General features: G+C 40.9%; 1 protein-coding gene across 1 annotated transcript in view; it reads right to left on the bottom strand.

Annotated features, from left to right (window-relative positions):
- Positions 1 to 693: 693 nt before the first annotated feature.
- The window catches only part of LOC127654305 (glutamate decarboxylase 1-like), a 32,947-nt gene continuing 17,239 nt past the window's right edge, over positions 694 to 16,401 (bottom strand). The window contains exons 7-11 of the mRNA XM_052141429.1: positions 15,125 to 15,200; positions 12,631 to 12,780; positions 6,922 to 7,029; positions 6,746 to 6,835; positions 694 to 2,917 (exon numbers count right to left, since the gene is read on the bottom strand). Coding sequence (XP_051997389.1) covers positions 2,744 to 2,917; positions 6,746 to 6,835; positions 6,922 to 7,029; positions 12,631 to 12,780; positions 15,125 to 15,200 — 598 coding nt within the window. The 3' untranslated portion in view covers positions 694 to 2,743. The remainder of the gene's footprint in view (positions 2,918 to 6,745; positions 6,836 to 6,921; positions 7,030 to 12,630; positions 12,781 to 15,124; positions 15,201 to 16,401) is intronic.

The following is a 16,401-nucleotide window of genomic DNA, read 5'->3' as shown; positions in this document are numbered from 1 at the left end:
AGCATCTCTAATAATAATAATAATAATAATAAATAAAATCGTCCTAAAAATTAAACGCGTCCAAATGGACATTTGTTTTTCTGTGCTCCTGAGCGACCCCCAGTGAAGTGAAATGTTTGCAACGTGTCTTTCCAGTTGCGTTGCCTCTGAAAAGTGAAGATGCTGCTTCGCTGCGGCAAGTAAAATATTGTACAGAGAACAGGAAAACTATAATAAAAGGACAAGCCCTTGATTAAACAAGTTGTTATTGATATACTTTTGACGTTGGTTATTGGTTAATGTATAATCAATGTATAATGGCAAATGGGCATTTATCGTGGTAAATCCATTGTATATAATTTCAGTGCCATACCTAAATCAAAATACATTGGTATTATCATCTTATACAACCACTGTACCATGGTCCCTTCACTGTACTTTTTTTTAAAGACTATTATGTATGATATATAATATAGAAACAAGTTTGCTGCCATGAAACCTGTTAACCCAAGTCAATGATTTAAAGGTAAATTTGTGATAATCAAAAAATGTATAAATATATATATATATATATATATATATATATATATATATATATATATATATATATATATAAGAAAACACAAACAAACAAACCTATAAACACATATATTCCAGTGTCTAATAAATCATTTACATTTAGAAAAGAACTAACAGAAAATGAATGTACTGTAATAGATTTTATTGTGCACTTTACAAGCATTAGTAACTGTCTACATATAGTGTGATTGCATTTTAAAGTGCCAGCCTTACTGAGGAGACCAGACTGCCCTCCTCACATTCAACATATACCGTACAATCGAGTCGACAATTTACTGCAAAAAGGAAAAAGATTATTGTGCAGATTTTACTAGTCAAAAACACTTTGCATGAAGAGAGAACATTAAATAAACAGACTCACAACAGCAGAATCTAAATACAGCAGCGAAATATCAATAAACCATTAGTAAATATTTAGATGAACAGAATCTTTCAGCATCCTGAGAACAACAATTCCACCCTTCATTCTAAGCTTTTGCTATTTTTTTTAAATCAAGAAGACATTGAGCTATAATCGCCTGAGTTGAATATTAATAATGAGTAATAAATATCTGGTAACTATAACTATCTCCAGATAATTGATAGGATTGTTTGTAACATTCAGTCAGAGGTACACACAATAACATTATAACACTGACACTGATTTCACAGATTTAAGGAACAACAAACATATATTTATATACACTACTGGTCAAAAGTTTTGAAACACTTGATTGTAATGTTTCTCATGATCATAAAAATCCTTTGATCTGAAGGCGTATGCATATATGTTTGAAATTAGGTTTGTTGACAAAAATATAATTGTGACACCATATTAATTTATTTCATTATAGAACTAAAATATAATAATAAAAAAAGTTTTTGAAATTGATGACTTGGACCAAATAATAAAGAAAAGCAGCCAATAAGTGCCCAACATAGATGGGAACTTCTTCAATACTATTTAAAAAGCCTCTCAGGGTGATACCTCAAGAAGTTGGTTGAGAAAATGTCAAGAGCACATGTCTTCATATTCTAGGCAAAAGGTGACGTCTTTGAAGATGCTAAAATAACACTGTTTGGATTTATTTGGGATTTTAGTTCCATTTATGTTATTCCATAGTTTTGATGACAATATTATTCTAAAATGTGAAGAAAAAATATATAATAAAGAATGAGTAAGTGTTTCAAAACGTTTGACCGGTAGTGTATATTATATCCATATGTATATTTATATATAAATGTTCTTGTGGATAGACCTATTATAATGTACACTGATCAGACATAACATTAAAACCACCTACTTGATAATGTGTAGGTCCACCTCGTGCTGGCAAAACAGTGCCAACCCGCATCTCAGAATAGCATTCTATTCTTCTCACCACAATTGTACAGAGTGGTTATCTGAGATACTGTAGACTTTGTCAGTTCGGGCTAGTCTGGCCATTATCTTTTGACCTTTCTCATCAACAAGGCATTTCCATCCACAAAACTGCCGCTCACTGGATGTTTTTTGTTTTTGGCACCATTCTGAATAAATTCCCAGGAGATCCACCGTTACAGAAATATTCAAACCAGCCCATCTGGCATCAACAATCATGCCACAGTCCAAATAACTGAGATCACATTTGTTTCCCCATTCTGATGGTTGATGTGAACATTAACTGAAGAGATGTTACAAATGGGAAACTTTGTACACTGCTCAGGTCACAATATAAATAACTTTCTTTGTTTACATATTTCTGTCAGTCGAACATTTCAAGCTGAAAATGTAATACTTATGTATCACCTCACAAAGGTGCTGTTAAAACACTTTACATGACCTACTACAAGGTTAATTAAGGCTAGGAACACAACACTTAAGTACAGATTGTATTACAACCACTGGTTAACAATCACACAGACCCCACCACTACACAGAAAGGGGTTTGAGTTTAATTAAAAGGGTGCTGTGCCTTGCTCATCTTTATATTGTATTTACAAATCGAAGCACCGACTGTTACAGATATCAGAGTATGATTCTCAATAGAGTTAAACTACTCTGTAAGGTGACTGTGTGGCTATAGAGGCTACGTTATCTGTCAATTTAAGATCTAATGATATAGAGGAGGGCAGAGCATACTGGACCACAACACAATGTCAAAACATGCCATTAAATGTGCAGACATGGATGCAATTTCAGCCTCCACCCAACAGAGTGGCACTCTTACAGGTCTTGACCCAGCCTCTCGATCTCATCGATGAGAAAATCAATGTCAGACATGGTGGTGGCATGATTGGAAACGACCATTCGGAAGAAGTTGACTTTGTCTCCCTGCGGCTGGTATCCTACCATGGTTGTACCGCACTCCATCATCATTGCTTTAAGCTTGGGCGCCACCTAAAGGGGAGGTAAAGTAATTATGACTCCAGTTTGTATGCTCATGTTACTCTTTTTTGTAATTGTAGACATTTACCAGGGGTGTAATGTAACAAATTACAAATACTCATGTTACTGTTATTAAGTAGTTTTTCTCAAGAATTTTACTTTTTGAAGTAGTTTAAAAATTGTATACTTTTACTTGAGTACATTTTAACTTCCCTGTCCTGATTTTTATTTTTATCTATCAACATGATTGGCTAGGGAGAGTCTCGTGACTCCCGTCAAATCACACGTAAAAAACTTGAATGGCAGCTGCAGATCGGCGCCAACTGTTATGGATGTGGAGGATGCCTAACACATGAACATCGCCGCACCTGAATGGGCTTTTTGCAATGAAAAAGTCCAAGTGCTTGATCGTGTCATGTGAGTTTAACTTGCTCAAGCCAGATATCAGCATTAATCCTGCCTCTAATTTTAAGAAAAATATAGAGGTAAATTTCATATTTCTGTTAACAAGATTCTGTGTCTTTAATGAAGCCTGTAATTTAACTATCTATCACTGAGATTATTGGGTTGATGTGAGAGATTAAGGCAATGTTATCAATAGGGCTGGGCGATAAAACAATCTTGATGTTTATCTGAAAAAAGAGAGTGAGTGAGTGAGTGAGTGAGTGAGTGAGTGAGAGAGAGAGTGAGAGAGAGAGAGAGAGAGAGAGAGAGAGAGATGTCCTTGATATGATGATAAACTTTTGAGTAGTTTTCTATACTTCCACATCTAGAACAGGGGTGTTCATTACATCAATCGCGATAGCAAGAGCACCACTGGTTGATTGATCTAGATAAAATATAAAATATTTACTTTTTATTTCCTGACATCTGCAGCTGCGTGTTGTTTGATTGACAGGTGGCTAATGTTTGTGCGCTGATGTGGGAACGTGCCTAAATGGACAAATACACTTTATATTTCCGCCAATGCCTGTCTTGGTGAGACATTAATGTACACGCAGTCGGTTTGGTCTAAAGTTAATGTAAACGGTGGGACTAAACGCGTATTTGCATCAAAATGTTTGACTTGAAGTGTGCATTTGAGCACTGTCTAATAGGCTATGTCATAAAAAGGCTATTAATCAAACAACAATAACAATGAAACAATAAAACCACTCACTACTTTTGGCTGAATAACTTAAGTAGCTTTAAAAGTGTTAATGTAATAGAATAAAACAGTGACATTTTTTTATAATATTCATAGTTTTTTTTTATAATACCGACCCCTGATGTAGAGAGTTTATAATAAATTTTTAATTTTTTTAAATTTCTTAATTTTTTATAATAAATCACCAGGTAAATAGAGCTGATACAATAATTTATAATTATGCTTAGCCTTTATCATGTTTTTTCTAATGCCTGATAGAAAAGTATCAACCTTTGTAGAGCAATACTTCAGGCTGAATATTCCACCAGTCAGAAACTTCATAAAATTGTGCATCATGCATTAGAATGAGAACACAACTATTACTGGGCTTAAACGATACAAGAACTAAATCAATGTTGAACATTGTATCTCAAAAGGAGGACAATGTGGCCCCCCATGTGCTACTTAAATATATAGTTCCCTCAAAAATGAAAATTCTCTCATTATTTAATAAAATAAAATAATAAATTGATCAATTGTCACACATTATACATACATTTCTGCATATACATGGTGAAATTATTTATTTTTCACATATCCCAGCTAAGCTGGGGTCAGAGTGCAGGGTCAGCCATGATACAGCGCCCCTGGAGCAGATAGGTTCAAGGGCCTTGCTCAAAGACCACACAGTGGTGTCTTGGTGGTGTTGGGGCTTGAACCACTTGCTTTCTGGTCAGCAAACCAGAGCCTTAACCGCTGAGCCACCACTGCCCTTTTACTCACCCTCATGCCATCTGTCTATGACTTTCTTTCTTCAGCAGAACACAAATTAAGATTTTTAGAAGAATGTTTAAGCTCTGTAGGTCCATACAATACAAGTGAATGGATGTTAAAATTTTGACACTAAAAAGCACATAAAGGCAGCACAAAAGTAAACCATATGACTCCAGTGGTTAAATCCATGTCTTCAGAAGGGAGATGATAGGTGTGGGTGAGAAAAAGATCAATATTTAAGTCAATTTCTGCTAGAAATTCTTCTCCCTGGCCAGTAGATGGCGATATGCATGAAGAATGTAAATCACCAAAAACAAAAGAAGAAAGTGAAAGTTAAAGTGGAGATTGACCGAGCAGGCAGGAGAATTTATAGTAAAAATTGACTTAAATATTGATCTGTTTCTCACCAAACCTATCATATCTTTTATGAAGACATGGATTTAACCACTGGAGTCACATGGATTATGCTACTTTAATGCTGACTTGTGTGATTTTTGGAGCTTCAAAATGTTGGCACCCATTCACTTGCATTGTATGGACCAAAAGAGCTGAAATATTCTTCTAAAAATCTTAAATTGTGTTCTGCCGAAGAAAGAAAGTCATACATATCTGGTATGGCATAAGGGTGACTAAATTATGAGATAATTAAAATGTTTGTGTGAATATTTCCTTTGAAGGCCGATGTGGCCCCTGTATCAAACAAATGCTACACACGATTATTGTGCGGGACAAGACACGCCAAGTGACCCTGCTTTTATTATGGTTCTTTTTTTTTTTATACATTCCTTGCATAGTTTTTAACATGTTTAATGTGCAACAGTAACTCTGTTGACATTAAGGGAAATTTAGACATTACACATATACTGATTTTAATTGTTTCATACATTATGATATAAAATGGGGATCATTGTATTGAAAATAACTTTCATCTTTTAATTTCTGTAATCATGTCGCCCTTTTATTTGTATATTTTTTCCATCAGATTCATGTAATGTTTTAATTACACAGGGGCATAGATTTCACAACTCAGTACTCAGTACACACTACTCAAAATAACTTTTAAATGAGCTTCTCTTTACTCGTACTTGAGTAGTTTTTAGGACAGGTACTTTTACTCTACTCTAAATTTTTTAAGAAGTAATAGTACTTTTACTTGAGTATTATTTTTCAGTACTCTTTCCACCTCTTCCATTTACAACAGCTTGTTCCAAAGAATCTTATTTGAGTTGCATTCCAAGAGTGCTGGTATCCAGTGTAACAGCACTGGTACACACAACTATTTGAGTCATTCCTCTTGTATGTGTCTGCGGCTTTCCAAATTCTGATGGGGATTTTAATTAATCCCAGTGAGTCCAGACTTTCGAATCTATTCACCAAAAAGATTTGGTTGATTGATCTAGCTGTGATGGGGAGTGAATAATAAGAGAATTTAAATTTTTTAGTGAACTATCCCTTTAAATCACATTGACATATGTATACTATTGGCAGTCAGAAATACGTTTAGTATTTTTCTAATCATGCATTTACAAGTCCAAAAGTCATAGACCACATTGAAAATGTAGGATTTTTCTTTTTCTATTTAAGCCTGAAAAAGGTTTAGGATTTTGAAAAGTACAAAGAAAAGCAATGCTTAAGATTTTCCAATATGTCTATGTCACTAATAAAACAAGCACATTTGTGACATTGAATAAGTTAACTTATTTGTGCTAAAAGTCACATTTCCTTGCACTGGAGCACACAAGATGGATAAAATGGATTATGTTTTACACAAAATTTAGAAAATCATAAATATGAATAATAAAATGATTTTCACTAGTGGCCTCAGACCTTTGAAACCCAATGTTTACGATCATTGGGTTTCAACAATTGAGCATGTGCAATCATAAATGTGTGCTTTTCTGCGGCAGTGGGAACATAGACATAGAGATGAGATGATGTACCCTGTGTAGCTTTCCCCTTCGTTCATCACCATCTGGCATGCCCCGCAAGCTCGGTGGAATATACCAGAAACAAACGTTTGTGTGCTGAGGCTAGAGAAAAAATAATAGACAACCAATGAGAAAATCAGAAAATGACAATCAATACTGAGTGAGCAGTGTATGTGTCAGATACAAACCTGGCCCTCAAACACCATTTGATACCCCTCACGGTTCTTGATTTTGTTGTAGAGATAATCAGACAGCTCCAAACATCTGTCAATATGTTGTTCAAAACCGATTGTTCCCTGCATGAATCAACAAAATCAGAATAAAATCTGTAAAGGTTACCAAAATACGGGCAAATCAACAAGTAACAAAATTAAGCTACAAGAGGTCATGCTATATTGTGAATATAGTAAAATAGCATGGTCTAGAGTGTATTGTTCTTTATTAAACATTTACTTATTTTAACAATTTTAGCCTTGTCTTTGACTGTGAAATTCCATTCTAAAAATAAAAATGATAACATGTTTAAAAGTATCTAAAAAATGAGTGAAATAAACATAAAACATTCAAACAGTTTCAACATGTCTACATTTTTAAACATTATGAGTGTCACATGGTTGTGGCATCATGACCAACACACCAAACAATTTAGCCCCTAATATGTTTTTATGTAAAAGTGTCAGCAAAGAGCATACTTGAGATGAAACATGAGTGATTTTTAAAGAAAACGTCATGGTTACTGTTGTAACCTCCATTACCTGATGGAAGGAACGAGACGTTGTGTCGATTGTAGTGACACAAAGGGTCTTTTCTGAGAGCCTTGCGTATCCCTGAACTTGAGAAAAGGCCAATGTGAAATTGGCAGACAGAATTTGCAAGTCCCGCCCCCGGACATACGGGTATAAGGAGAGCGGGCGAGCGTCTGTCAGTCAGGTTTTTGCACTGAGGAGCCGAGAATAAGGTTACGGCGCATTACAGTGGTAGGGATTGTGCCGTGGCAAGGGGAACACAACGTCTCATACCTTCCATCGGGGAATGGAGGTTACAACAGTAACCATGACATTCCCCTTCTGTCACTCCCTCGACATTGTGTCGATTGTAGTGACACAAGGGGTCCCACTTCAAAACGCCATGCACTAACCCGTGTTACGTGACTGCTGAGCCAGGTGCAAGCAAGCTGTTGCGTGCTAGAAGAAGCTGAGTCGGCTGCACGTAACCCTTCCCAACGTCCCCAATAAAAGGTGTCATATACCGCTCTTAGGTTCCCCATACCTATACGGAAACAGGCGACATGACTTGCATGGGAGCCAGTCGGCCAGCCGTGGCTTTTTCTCTCTCTATGTTTCTCGTCATAGAGTTTAAATGTGGCTGGGGCTATCATACCGCTATATATGTGTCGGGGAAGGCATCCTTTTCTGTTCCTGTTCTTTCAGGAGGAAAAGGCTGTGCTGAGACCACAACCTGCCCAGACTCGGGGGAGGTAACTTGTGGCCAATACCCACAGGGGTTGTCAAGCCACACGTGGACATGGTGCGGTGGTAGATCCTGCCTGACAAGGGAGGAGTTGCTACAGAAACGGCGACCGGGGGACAGCGGGGACTGCCCAAGGGAGACACGGGTCCTGCCAGCAGGGGGACCGTACTGTGGAAAATACATCACAGGGAGTTGCCTGAAGCAGGAACTATGCCTGTGGAGGCCAAGCCCAACATGGAGCACTCGACTCGTGGTGGGTCTGGCGGTGAATTCCTCCGCTGAATTCGATGGCCAGAGGGCTAGGGAGGCTAACCTGGGAAATAAGGCGCACTGGATCAACTTGGTGAAGGGCGCAAGGTGCAAGCAGAACACCCTGTCGGCTGTTCCGTATTACCGAGTTCAACGGGCTCGGACCTGACAAAAAACGGGAACCTAGCAAAGGGGTTGGGTGTTTCCCAGCCCGCTGCTCTGCAGATGTCTGCTAGAGAGTTACTATGAGCCAGTGCCCACGAGGATGCCACACTCCTCGTAGAGTGTGCTTGAACCCGCGGGGGGGTGATAGGCTAGGGAAATAGCATCAACAACTCAATGAGCTAACCTCTGTTTGGAGACAGTGTTCCCTTTCCGCCGTCCGCAGAAGCAGACAAAGATCTGCTCAAAGCATCTAAAGGCCTGAGTGCGGTCCTCATATATACGCAAAGCATGTACCGGACACAGCAACGATGAGGCTGGGTCTGCCTCCTCCCGCTTGCAGGTACACGACCTGGTCCCTGAAGGGGATCGTAGAAACCTTGGGCACGTAGCCCGGTCGCGGTCTTAGGATGATGTGAGTATCTGCCGGACCGAACTCCAGGCAAGTGTCGCTGACAGAGAATGTTTGCAGGTCCCCAACCCTCTTAATGGAAGCAAGCTCGATCAGGACCATCTTCAAGGAGAGGGCTTTGAGCGCAACTGGCTCGAAGGGGGGTCTCTGAAGGCCTAAAAGGACCACTGAGAGAACCCTTGAGAGGAACAGGCTTGGCCGGCAAGGGTTCAACCTCCGGGCGCCTCTAAGGAACCTGATAATCAGGTCATGCTTACCAAGGGACTTGCCGTCTACTGCATCGTGGTGGGCTGCGATAGCAGCGACATACACCTTCAAGGTGGAGAAGGACAGCCTCCCCTCCAGCCTTTCCTGCAGGAATGAAAGCACCGACTGAACTGCTTATCTCTGTGGGTCTTCAGATCTGGATTAGATCTGGCGAACAGACGCCACTTGAGGGTGTAAAGCTGCTTGGTAGAGGGAGCTCTGGCTTGGTTGATCGTGTCTACGACTGCATGTGGTAGACCGCTTAAGTCTTCCGCGTCCCATCCAGGGGCCAGACATGGAGGTTCCAGAGGTCTGGGCACGAGTGCCAGAAGGTGCCCCATCCCTGAGAAGAAGGCCCTTCCTTAGGGGAATTTGCCAGGGAGGTGCTGTCGCGAGGAGTGTGAGATATGAGAACAAGGTCCGGGTGGGCCAGTAAGGAGCCACTAAGGTGACCTATTCCTCATCCTCCCTGACCTTGCACAGCACCAGTGAGAGAAGGCTCACAGGGGAAATGGGTACTTGAGCAGCCCCGGGGCCAGCTGTGTGCCAGGTGTCTGTGCCGAGAGGGGCCTCCGTTAGGGAGTACCAGAGCGGGCAGTGGGAGTTGTCTTTCAGAAAACAGAGGTCTGTCCAAAGGTTGAAAGACTGAGAGCAGGAAGGGGTGATTAACACATGGTATGTGCCGCGACGCCATGCCCATCTCGAGACTAGAGTCTGAAGCCAGTGCTGAAGCAGTCTCATATGCATTAACCCGAGCGGCGCGACCGCGGCTGAGGATGGCATATGCCCCAGGAGCCTCTGGGACTGTTTGAGAGGAACCGCTGTGCCTGGCTTGAAGCGAGCGAGGCACCTGAGCACTGACTGTGCACCCTCCGTTGTGAGGTGCGCTGACATTGCGATTGAGTCTAACTCCAAGCCGAGAAAAGAGATGCTCTGAACCGGAGAGAGAGCTTGCCCGGTTGACCTGAAGCCCTAAACGGCTGAGGTGCATGGGCACCTGGTCCCTATGGGTGCATAGTAACTCTCGAGAGTGTGCTAGGATGAGCCAGTCGTCAAGGTAATTGAGTATGCGGATGCCCACTTCCCGTAGCGGGGCAGGGCTGCCTCTGCGACCTTGGTGAAGACACGAGGGGATAGGGACAGGGCGAAGGGGAGGACCTTGTACTGATACGCCTAGCCGTCGAACGTGAACCGTAAGAAGGGTCGATGTCGAGGCAGAATGGAGATGTGGAAGTACGTGTCCTTCACCCGCCGCAAACCAATCTTGACGCCGAACACAGGTAAAGATTCACCTCTGTGTGAGCATTTTGAACGGGTGTCTGTGTAAAGTCCGGTTGAGAACTTGCAGGTCCAAGATTGGCCGCAACCCACTGCCTTTTTTGGGTACGTAGAAACCCTTCTTCATCTCGGCTGGAGGGACAGGCTCTATTGCGTCCTTGAGTAGCAGAGTGGCAATTTCTGCTCGTAAGGTGCTGCCGTTTCACCGTGCATTGACGTGGAATGAATACCGGTGAAACGAGGCGGGAGCCTGGTGAACTGAATCGTGTAGCCGAGTCAGATGGTCCTGGCCAGCCATCGCGATGGGCTGGGAAGCGCAAGCCATGAGTCTAAGCGCCGGTCGAGGGGCACTAACGGGAAGGTTGTTTTGGATGTACCGGGTGGAGCAGGTAATAATGCGTTGGGAGGAAAAAGCGCTTCCCGAGGCTTGGGTGCTGAGAAAAAACTCTAAGCACTTACCTTGCTCCGCGCCCCCGGCAGGTTATAGACTGAGGTGGAGGTCCTGGAGGGACATCTTCGAGACTTGTCAGCACTGGCCTGCTGGGACTGGGCAGTCGTGGGTCCGGAGGCAAGATGGCCACATCCGGGGAGCCGGGACTGCAAAGCTTTGGTGCCAGGGTGCCGTGAGAATGGCACGCGCCGGTCTGATGACCCAGGATGTGAGGAAATTGCTCTTTTATTGACAATTTGGGTACCTCAGCCCGAAGGGGGTGCGACGAAAGAAAAAGGGAGAACTGAGGATTCTTGTCCCAGCCCTCCACTGGGGGATGGAGTGGTCTTGCTACCAGCTCCGGAGAAAATGTCTCGCTTCCTGTGTGGGGGGCTGGTATGGGCGCCCGGAGCCAAGGTACCAATCATCAAGCCACGAGGGTTGGGGGGAAGACGGAGGGTTCCAGTCCAGCCCAACACTCACAGCGCCCCTGGAAAGCATGTCGGCCATTTGCAGGATGGCCCTAGGACGGGAGTCCGATCTGTTCTTCAGCGTCAGATAATTGAGTGCTCTCGATGCAGCGGCGATGTCATCATCCAGACCTGGATCTAGGGATGAGGCAAGCTGGCCTTGAAGCGAGCCGCCATCATCCCAAGCGCAGACGGAAGCAAACGAGCATGCTGGGCGATGGGTGGTTTGTGGGGCTGTGGCTGTGGAAATCGCCAGCCGGGTCATCATCAATCCCGTGGGAAGAAGAAGTGACGTGGGGTGCGGCTGGAGGGGCATTCGTTTTTAGGAACGAAAGCCACGACTGCATCGTTGCCATGGTCAAGTCCTCGCAGTAAGAATATGAACAAACGCTTCCTCAGTGTGATCGCGACCCAGGGACACAAGGCTGCGTCTATGACCGTCGGATCTGGAGAGATACCGACCATATCCAGGAACTACACAGCACCAGAAGGGCATCTTTAAAAAGACACGTCCTGAAAAGTAATAGAGGAGAATAAACTCTTTCAGAGAAATCAAACTCTTTTATGAGAGAGAAGGGCTGTCGAAGCACCCAGGGGCAGAGTCTGCACAGCATGCAGTCAGATCCAACAGAAGCTCTCTTGCAGAGTTGGGTGAAGCAGTCGTGACACACAGCTCGCTGATCTCACAACCGCTCGGCTCCGAAGAAAAAATCTGACTGACAGACGCTCGCCCACTCCCCTTTATACCCGTATGTCCGGGGGCGGGACATGCAAATTCTGTCTGCCAATTTCACATTGGCCTTTTCTCAAGTTCAGAGGTACGCGAGGCTCTCAGAAGAGACCCCTTGTGTCACTACAATCGACACAACGTCGAGTGAGTTACAAAAGGGAACAAAGAAAAATCAAGGTATCACTTGTGAGCAAAATATTTTTATTGGACGAATTGACATTCTGTTAAACACAAAACTGAATTTCAGATGTGCTAAAAATGACACTGTGGTGGTAATTTCATGACAAAAAAGGAATTTGTTAGTAGAAAAATGTTAAAACTTTTCAAGAGTGTTCGATCCAGGACTAAAACACTACATTTTATAAGGCACACAGCAGCATTATTAAATAGCAATACTTCTGTAATAGCAATACATTGTGGGAATTTAGATTGGAAGCCATTGTGACCCACCTTGGCTTTCCACATGAGCCAGAATTTGAAGATGTCTACATGTCTGCCACACTGGATGGCCATGTCTCCTGTGTCATAGGTCACATCGTACTGTTTGTCTGGTTGGAAGAGGTATCCAGCGCACATGGAGTTGCAGCCCTGCAGAATACCCTGTAACAGAGGCAGAGCTTTATCACTTAGTGTGTAGTCTCACATAGCTAGAACTTTCACTACTGCAGCTTATTCTAGACAAAAACTGTCACATGATCACACTGGAAATCAAATGTTGCTTCCAAAATTTCATGTAATGTGAAATCAACCCCATTCATTTGAATTACTGACAGCACCATCAGACAATTTCACATCAATTCCAATGTGAACCCGTTTCCCTCTAGGGCTACTGATAGCACGTTGCGTGAACAACCTCTAGGACACAGGTTCTGATCCCATGGAAACCAGGGCGTATTCATCAACAATGGCGAGCGCGATTCGGAGGTTGCATTTTCACTCTAAAATTTAATTTTTACTTTACTTTTTACTGTTTAGGGTTGGGTTTTGGGTTAGAGTTAATAAAATATGCATTCATGTTGACAGTATTACACCTTTTACAACTTAAAAATACAACTCACCCAGAAACTGGAGCATTCAACACTTCCAACTTTGGCCACTGGGTGCAATGATTTAAATTTCAGTAAGCACAGACCAATTTCAGCAGCAGAACTTTCAAGCTATTGTTGCCAAATTCACAGAATGACATAATAAGCGACCAACCATGGATTGTTTTGATTTTACGCACCATTTAGAGGCAGGTTTATCTGATCTAGTTAATGCAACAATAACAGAATGCTGTGGAAAAAATATATTTATATAATGGTGTAATAGTCATATATATAATATGCTGAAAACATTTAGGAAAATAATTGCTGACTTTGTGATCAGAATTTCTGTCTTTCCAAAAGTAATAAGAGCTGATTTCACAGACATAATTTCACAGACGTAATCAGAAGACAAAGCGGAATATGCAGTTTTGCTCATGAATAACTAGTTTATTCGCAACTAAATATCTCAAACAAAATATCGATGAATAAAAAGATTTGATGCCACTAAACTGCTACTTTGTTATCACTACAGCTTTATAGCGGACTGATAAAAACCTATGTGCCCTTACTCAGGGAAGCTGCATCCCAAATTGAGAAAATGCTTTCCAATTCTGCTGTTGGTGCACTTAGTTTGCATTAAAAACAGACTGTTTAAATCTTTGAATGTTTCTAGCCCAAATTAACTAATCTCACCAAAATGGCCAAGATGCAAATTGCAATTCATTCATTCTAGGTTCCATTGTCAAACAATAGTTTCGTTGCAATTACTAATATATCATTCATCAACGGTGGAATATAATGCATCATCACTAACTTGTGGATGCTTCCATGATCAGTCCTCCAAATCGGCACCCAAATATCACAATAAACTCGATTCAATTATCATCAAAGATTGTACGATACATTATTCCATGAGTCAAACTCGAAACCATCCATGTCACTTTATGTCAGTACGATGGATCAACGCCCGAACGGTCCAAATAGACTAAAACATATAACCAAATGATGAAAGTCCATTCTAATTTAGGTCTTGTCCTTATGATACTGACTGAATCAATCTGCACCCACCTCATTTGTTAAGAAAGCATCTGAAGAAGCAGTCTTAAAGGTAATTCCATCCACCCAGCTAAAATTTGCCCAGTACGGATTCCAGCAAAACCCCAGGTACCAAATACTCTACCCATCATCCAGCCTACACTGATGCACTATACTAGAGCCCGGCGAAAGGAGTGCATGCATTTCAACTTGTTTGGCACGATGATCTACCACGGCATACTCTTGAAAAACAAGTTCAGCCACCGAGTTGTACGACTACATTCGAGATGCCACAAAGTCATTAGGATACGGAATGCTATAATGGACTACATTTTAACTTTTAGATTTGTCATTCGATTTCATACGAAAATGAGCGTTAGCATTCTTCATCAAATTATTATATTCCATCGAGGACTTTGATTTTTATGAACCAATTATCGAAAACGATGATTAAATGGCATTCAAAAGAATCAAAAGTCTCGAATGGAAACATTTCAACCATTTGAAACAACAAAGATTTACGATCATCATTTGAATCAAAATTCTAATTTGAAAATACAACAAATTATATTACTTGATAATACCAATCAAAACCGATATCGAGATCAAACCACCCCATCCTAACCGCACACCTATGTGTGTGTGTGTGTGTGTGTGTGTGTGGTATTGTCGCAATTTGAGCTTGTTCCTGGCTTTTGGCTCGGCCAACCAATGGCAAAGTCATTTTTAAGGCAAACTATTACATCCTGATCTAACTTTTTTTAGAATAACATGATAAATCTACACAAAGCAACAGGATACATTTGACTTCACACTTTAGCCTACCATACGGTCAGTCCATATTACCCATATGTTATGACACAGAAGTGTACTATACCTACCTCTTGAAGGATGATGACTTTCTCAGTCAAGTTTCTCCTAGAACAGCTCCTTCTGCCCTTGATTGGAATACCACACCTACAAATGCAAATCGAGTTGTCAATTCAACTAATGGTCAAATGGCAATAAAATTAATAATACATATGATAATAATAAATAGAATAACTATAAATGAATTCCTCATACTGTGATGCATACTACTTTATCTACAAAATATATAACTTCAAGATAATAAACTGACTGTACTACTGAGTTCTCGTTATGAGAGGTTCACGAAGGTCACAAATAGGCTAGTATCTACTATATGTTCGATGGCAGTACAACCATGTGTAAGGCAGAGGTGTCTTTAGTTTTGACTTCAAAGGACGGTATCATAAACCACGTACATACGATGACAGTTTCACCTAGAGAGGCAGAAAAATACAACCAGTCATGTCCATAACTAATAGAATGACAAGATGAGCGGATAAACTCTCAAATCTTACCTAGAAAAGTCCACCATTCCATGAATGGTACTAATGGATTCCCATCTTCGAGGTCAAACAAGAAAATTCCTATACGTGGAACCCAAGATGAACACACCAGAAAAATCGCTAATAAGTCATTGATACTAACAAACACCACAAATGCGTATTTGATCATGTCATTCCTGTGTCCGAATAGGCTAAAATAGTACCAATAACAAACGAAAATTCAAAATTGAAAAACCCATTTGATTATTATTCGAATTCTAATCTTCATTATGTTAATGGAAAATGTATCATGAATCCTCTTTTTACCAATTACATCAAATTATACCAAGAATGAGAATCAAAAAACCATAAAATGTCGAGAATTCACGCTAAAATCATTCTAGCATGTATATTCCATGAATGATTTACAATGTCATCAAAGAATCGAATTTTCTTGATTAGATTCTATCATCCAACAAAAGACGAGTCTATTTATAACTACGACGCAATGGCGACACAATATACCAGCAAAACCCCACAATTCTCTACCATAATAAATCCAAAGTTTTTTTTCTTGAGTAACTTTTTTCAATGATTTCATTATTGTAATGCTCATTTTTTATCACACACAATAATAACATCACATACAACAAAAATACCTACCATGTAACTAAATGAAAATAAAACGAATATATGCGTCCTCAAAAAATAGACAGACATTATTTTCCAGAATGTAATGATGAAATTAGAACTTCTGAGGATTATCCATTGCACACCAGTTGAAATATTTGTGGTCTTTTATTGTTTATTGATGACGGTACACTATA

This window comes from Xyrauchen texanus, chromosome 13 (assembly GCF_025860055.1).
Source record: "Xyrauchen texanus isolate HMW12.3.18 chromosome 13, RBS_HiC_50CHRs, whole genome shotgun sequence".
NCBI lineage: Eukaryota > Metazoa > Chordata > Actinopteri > Cypriniformes > Catostomidae > Xyrauchen > Xyrauchen texanus.
The sequence above is the reverse complement of the archived record's forward strand: the minus strand, read 5'-3'. Positions and strand labels throughout refer to the sequence as shown.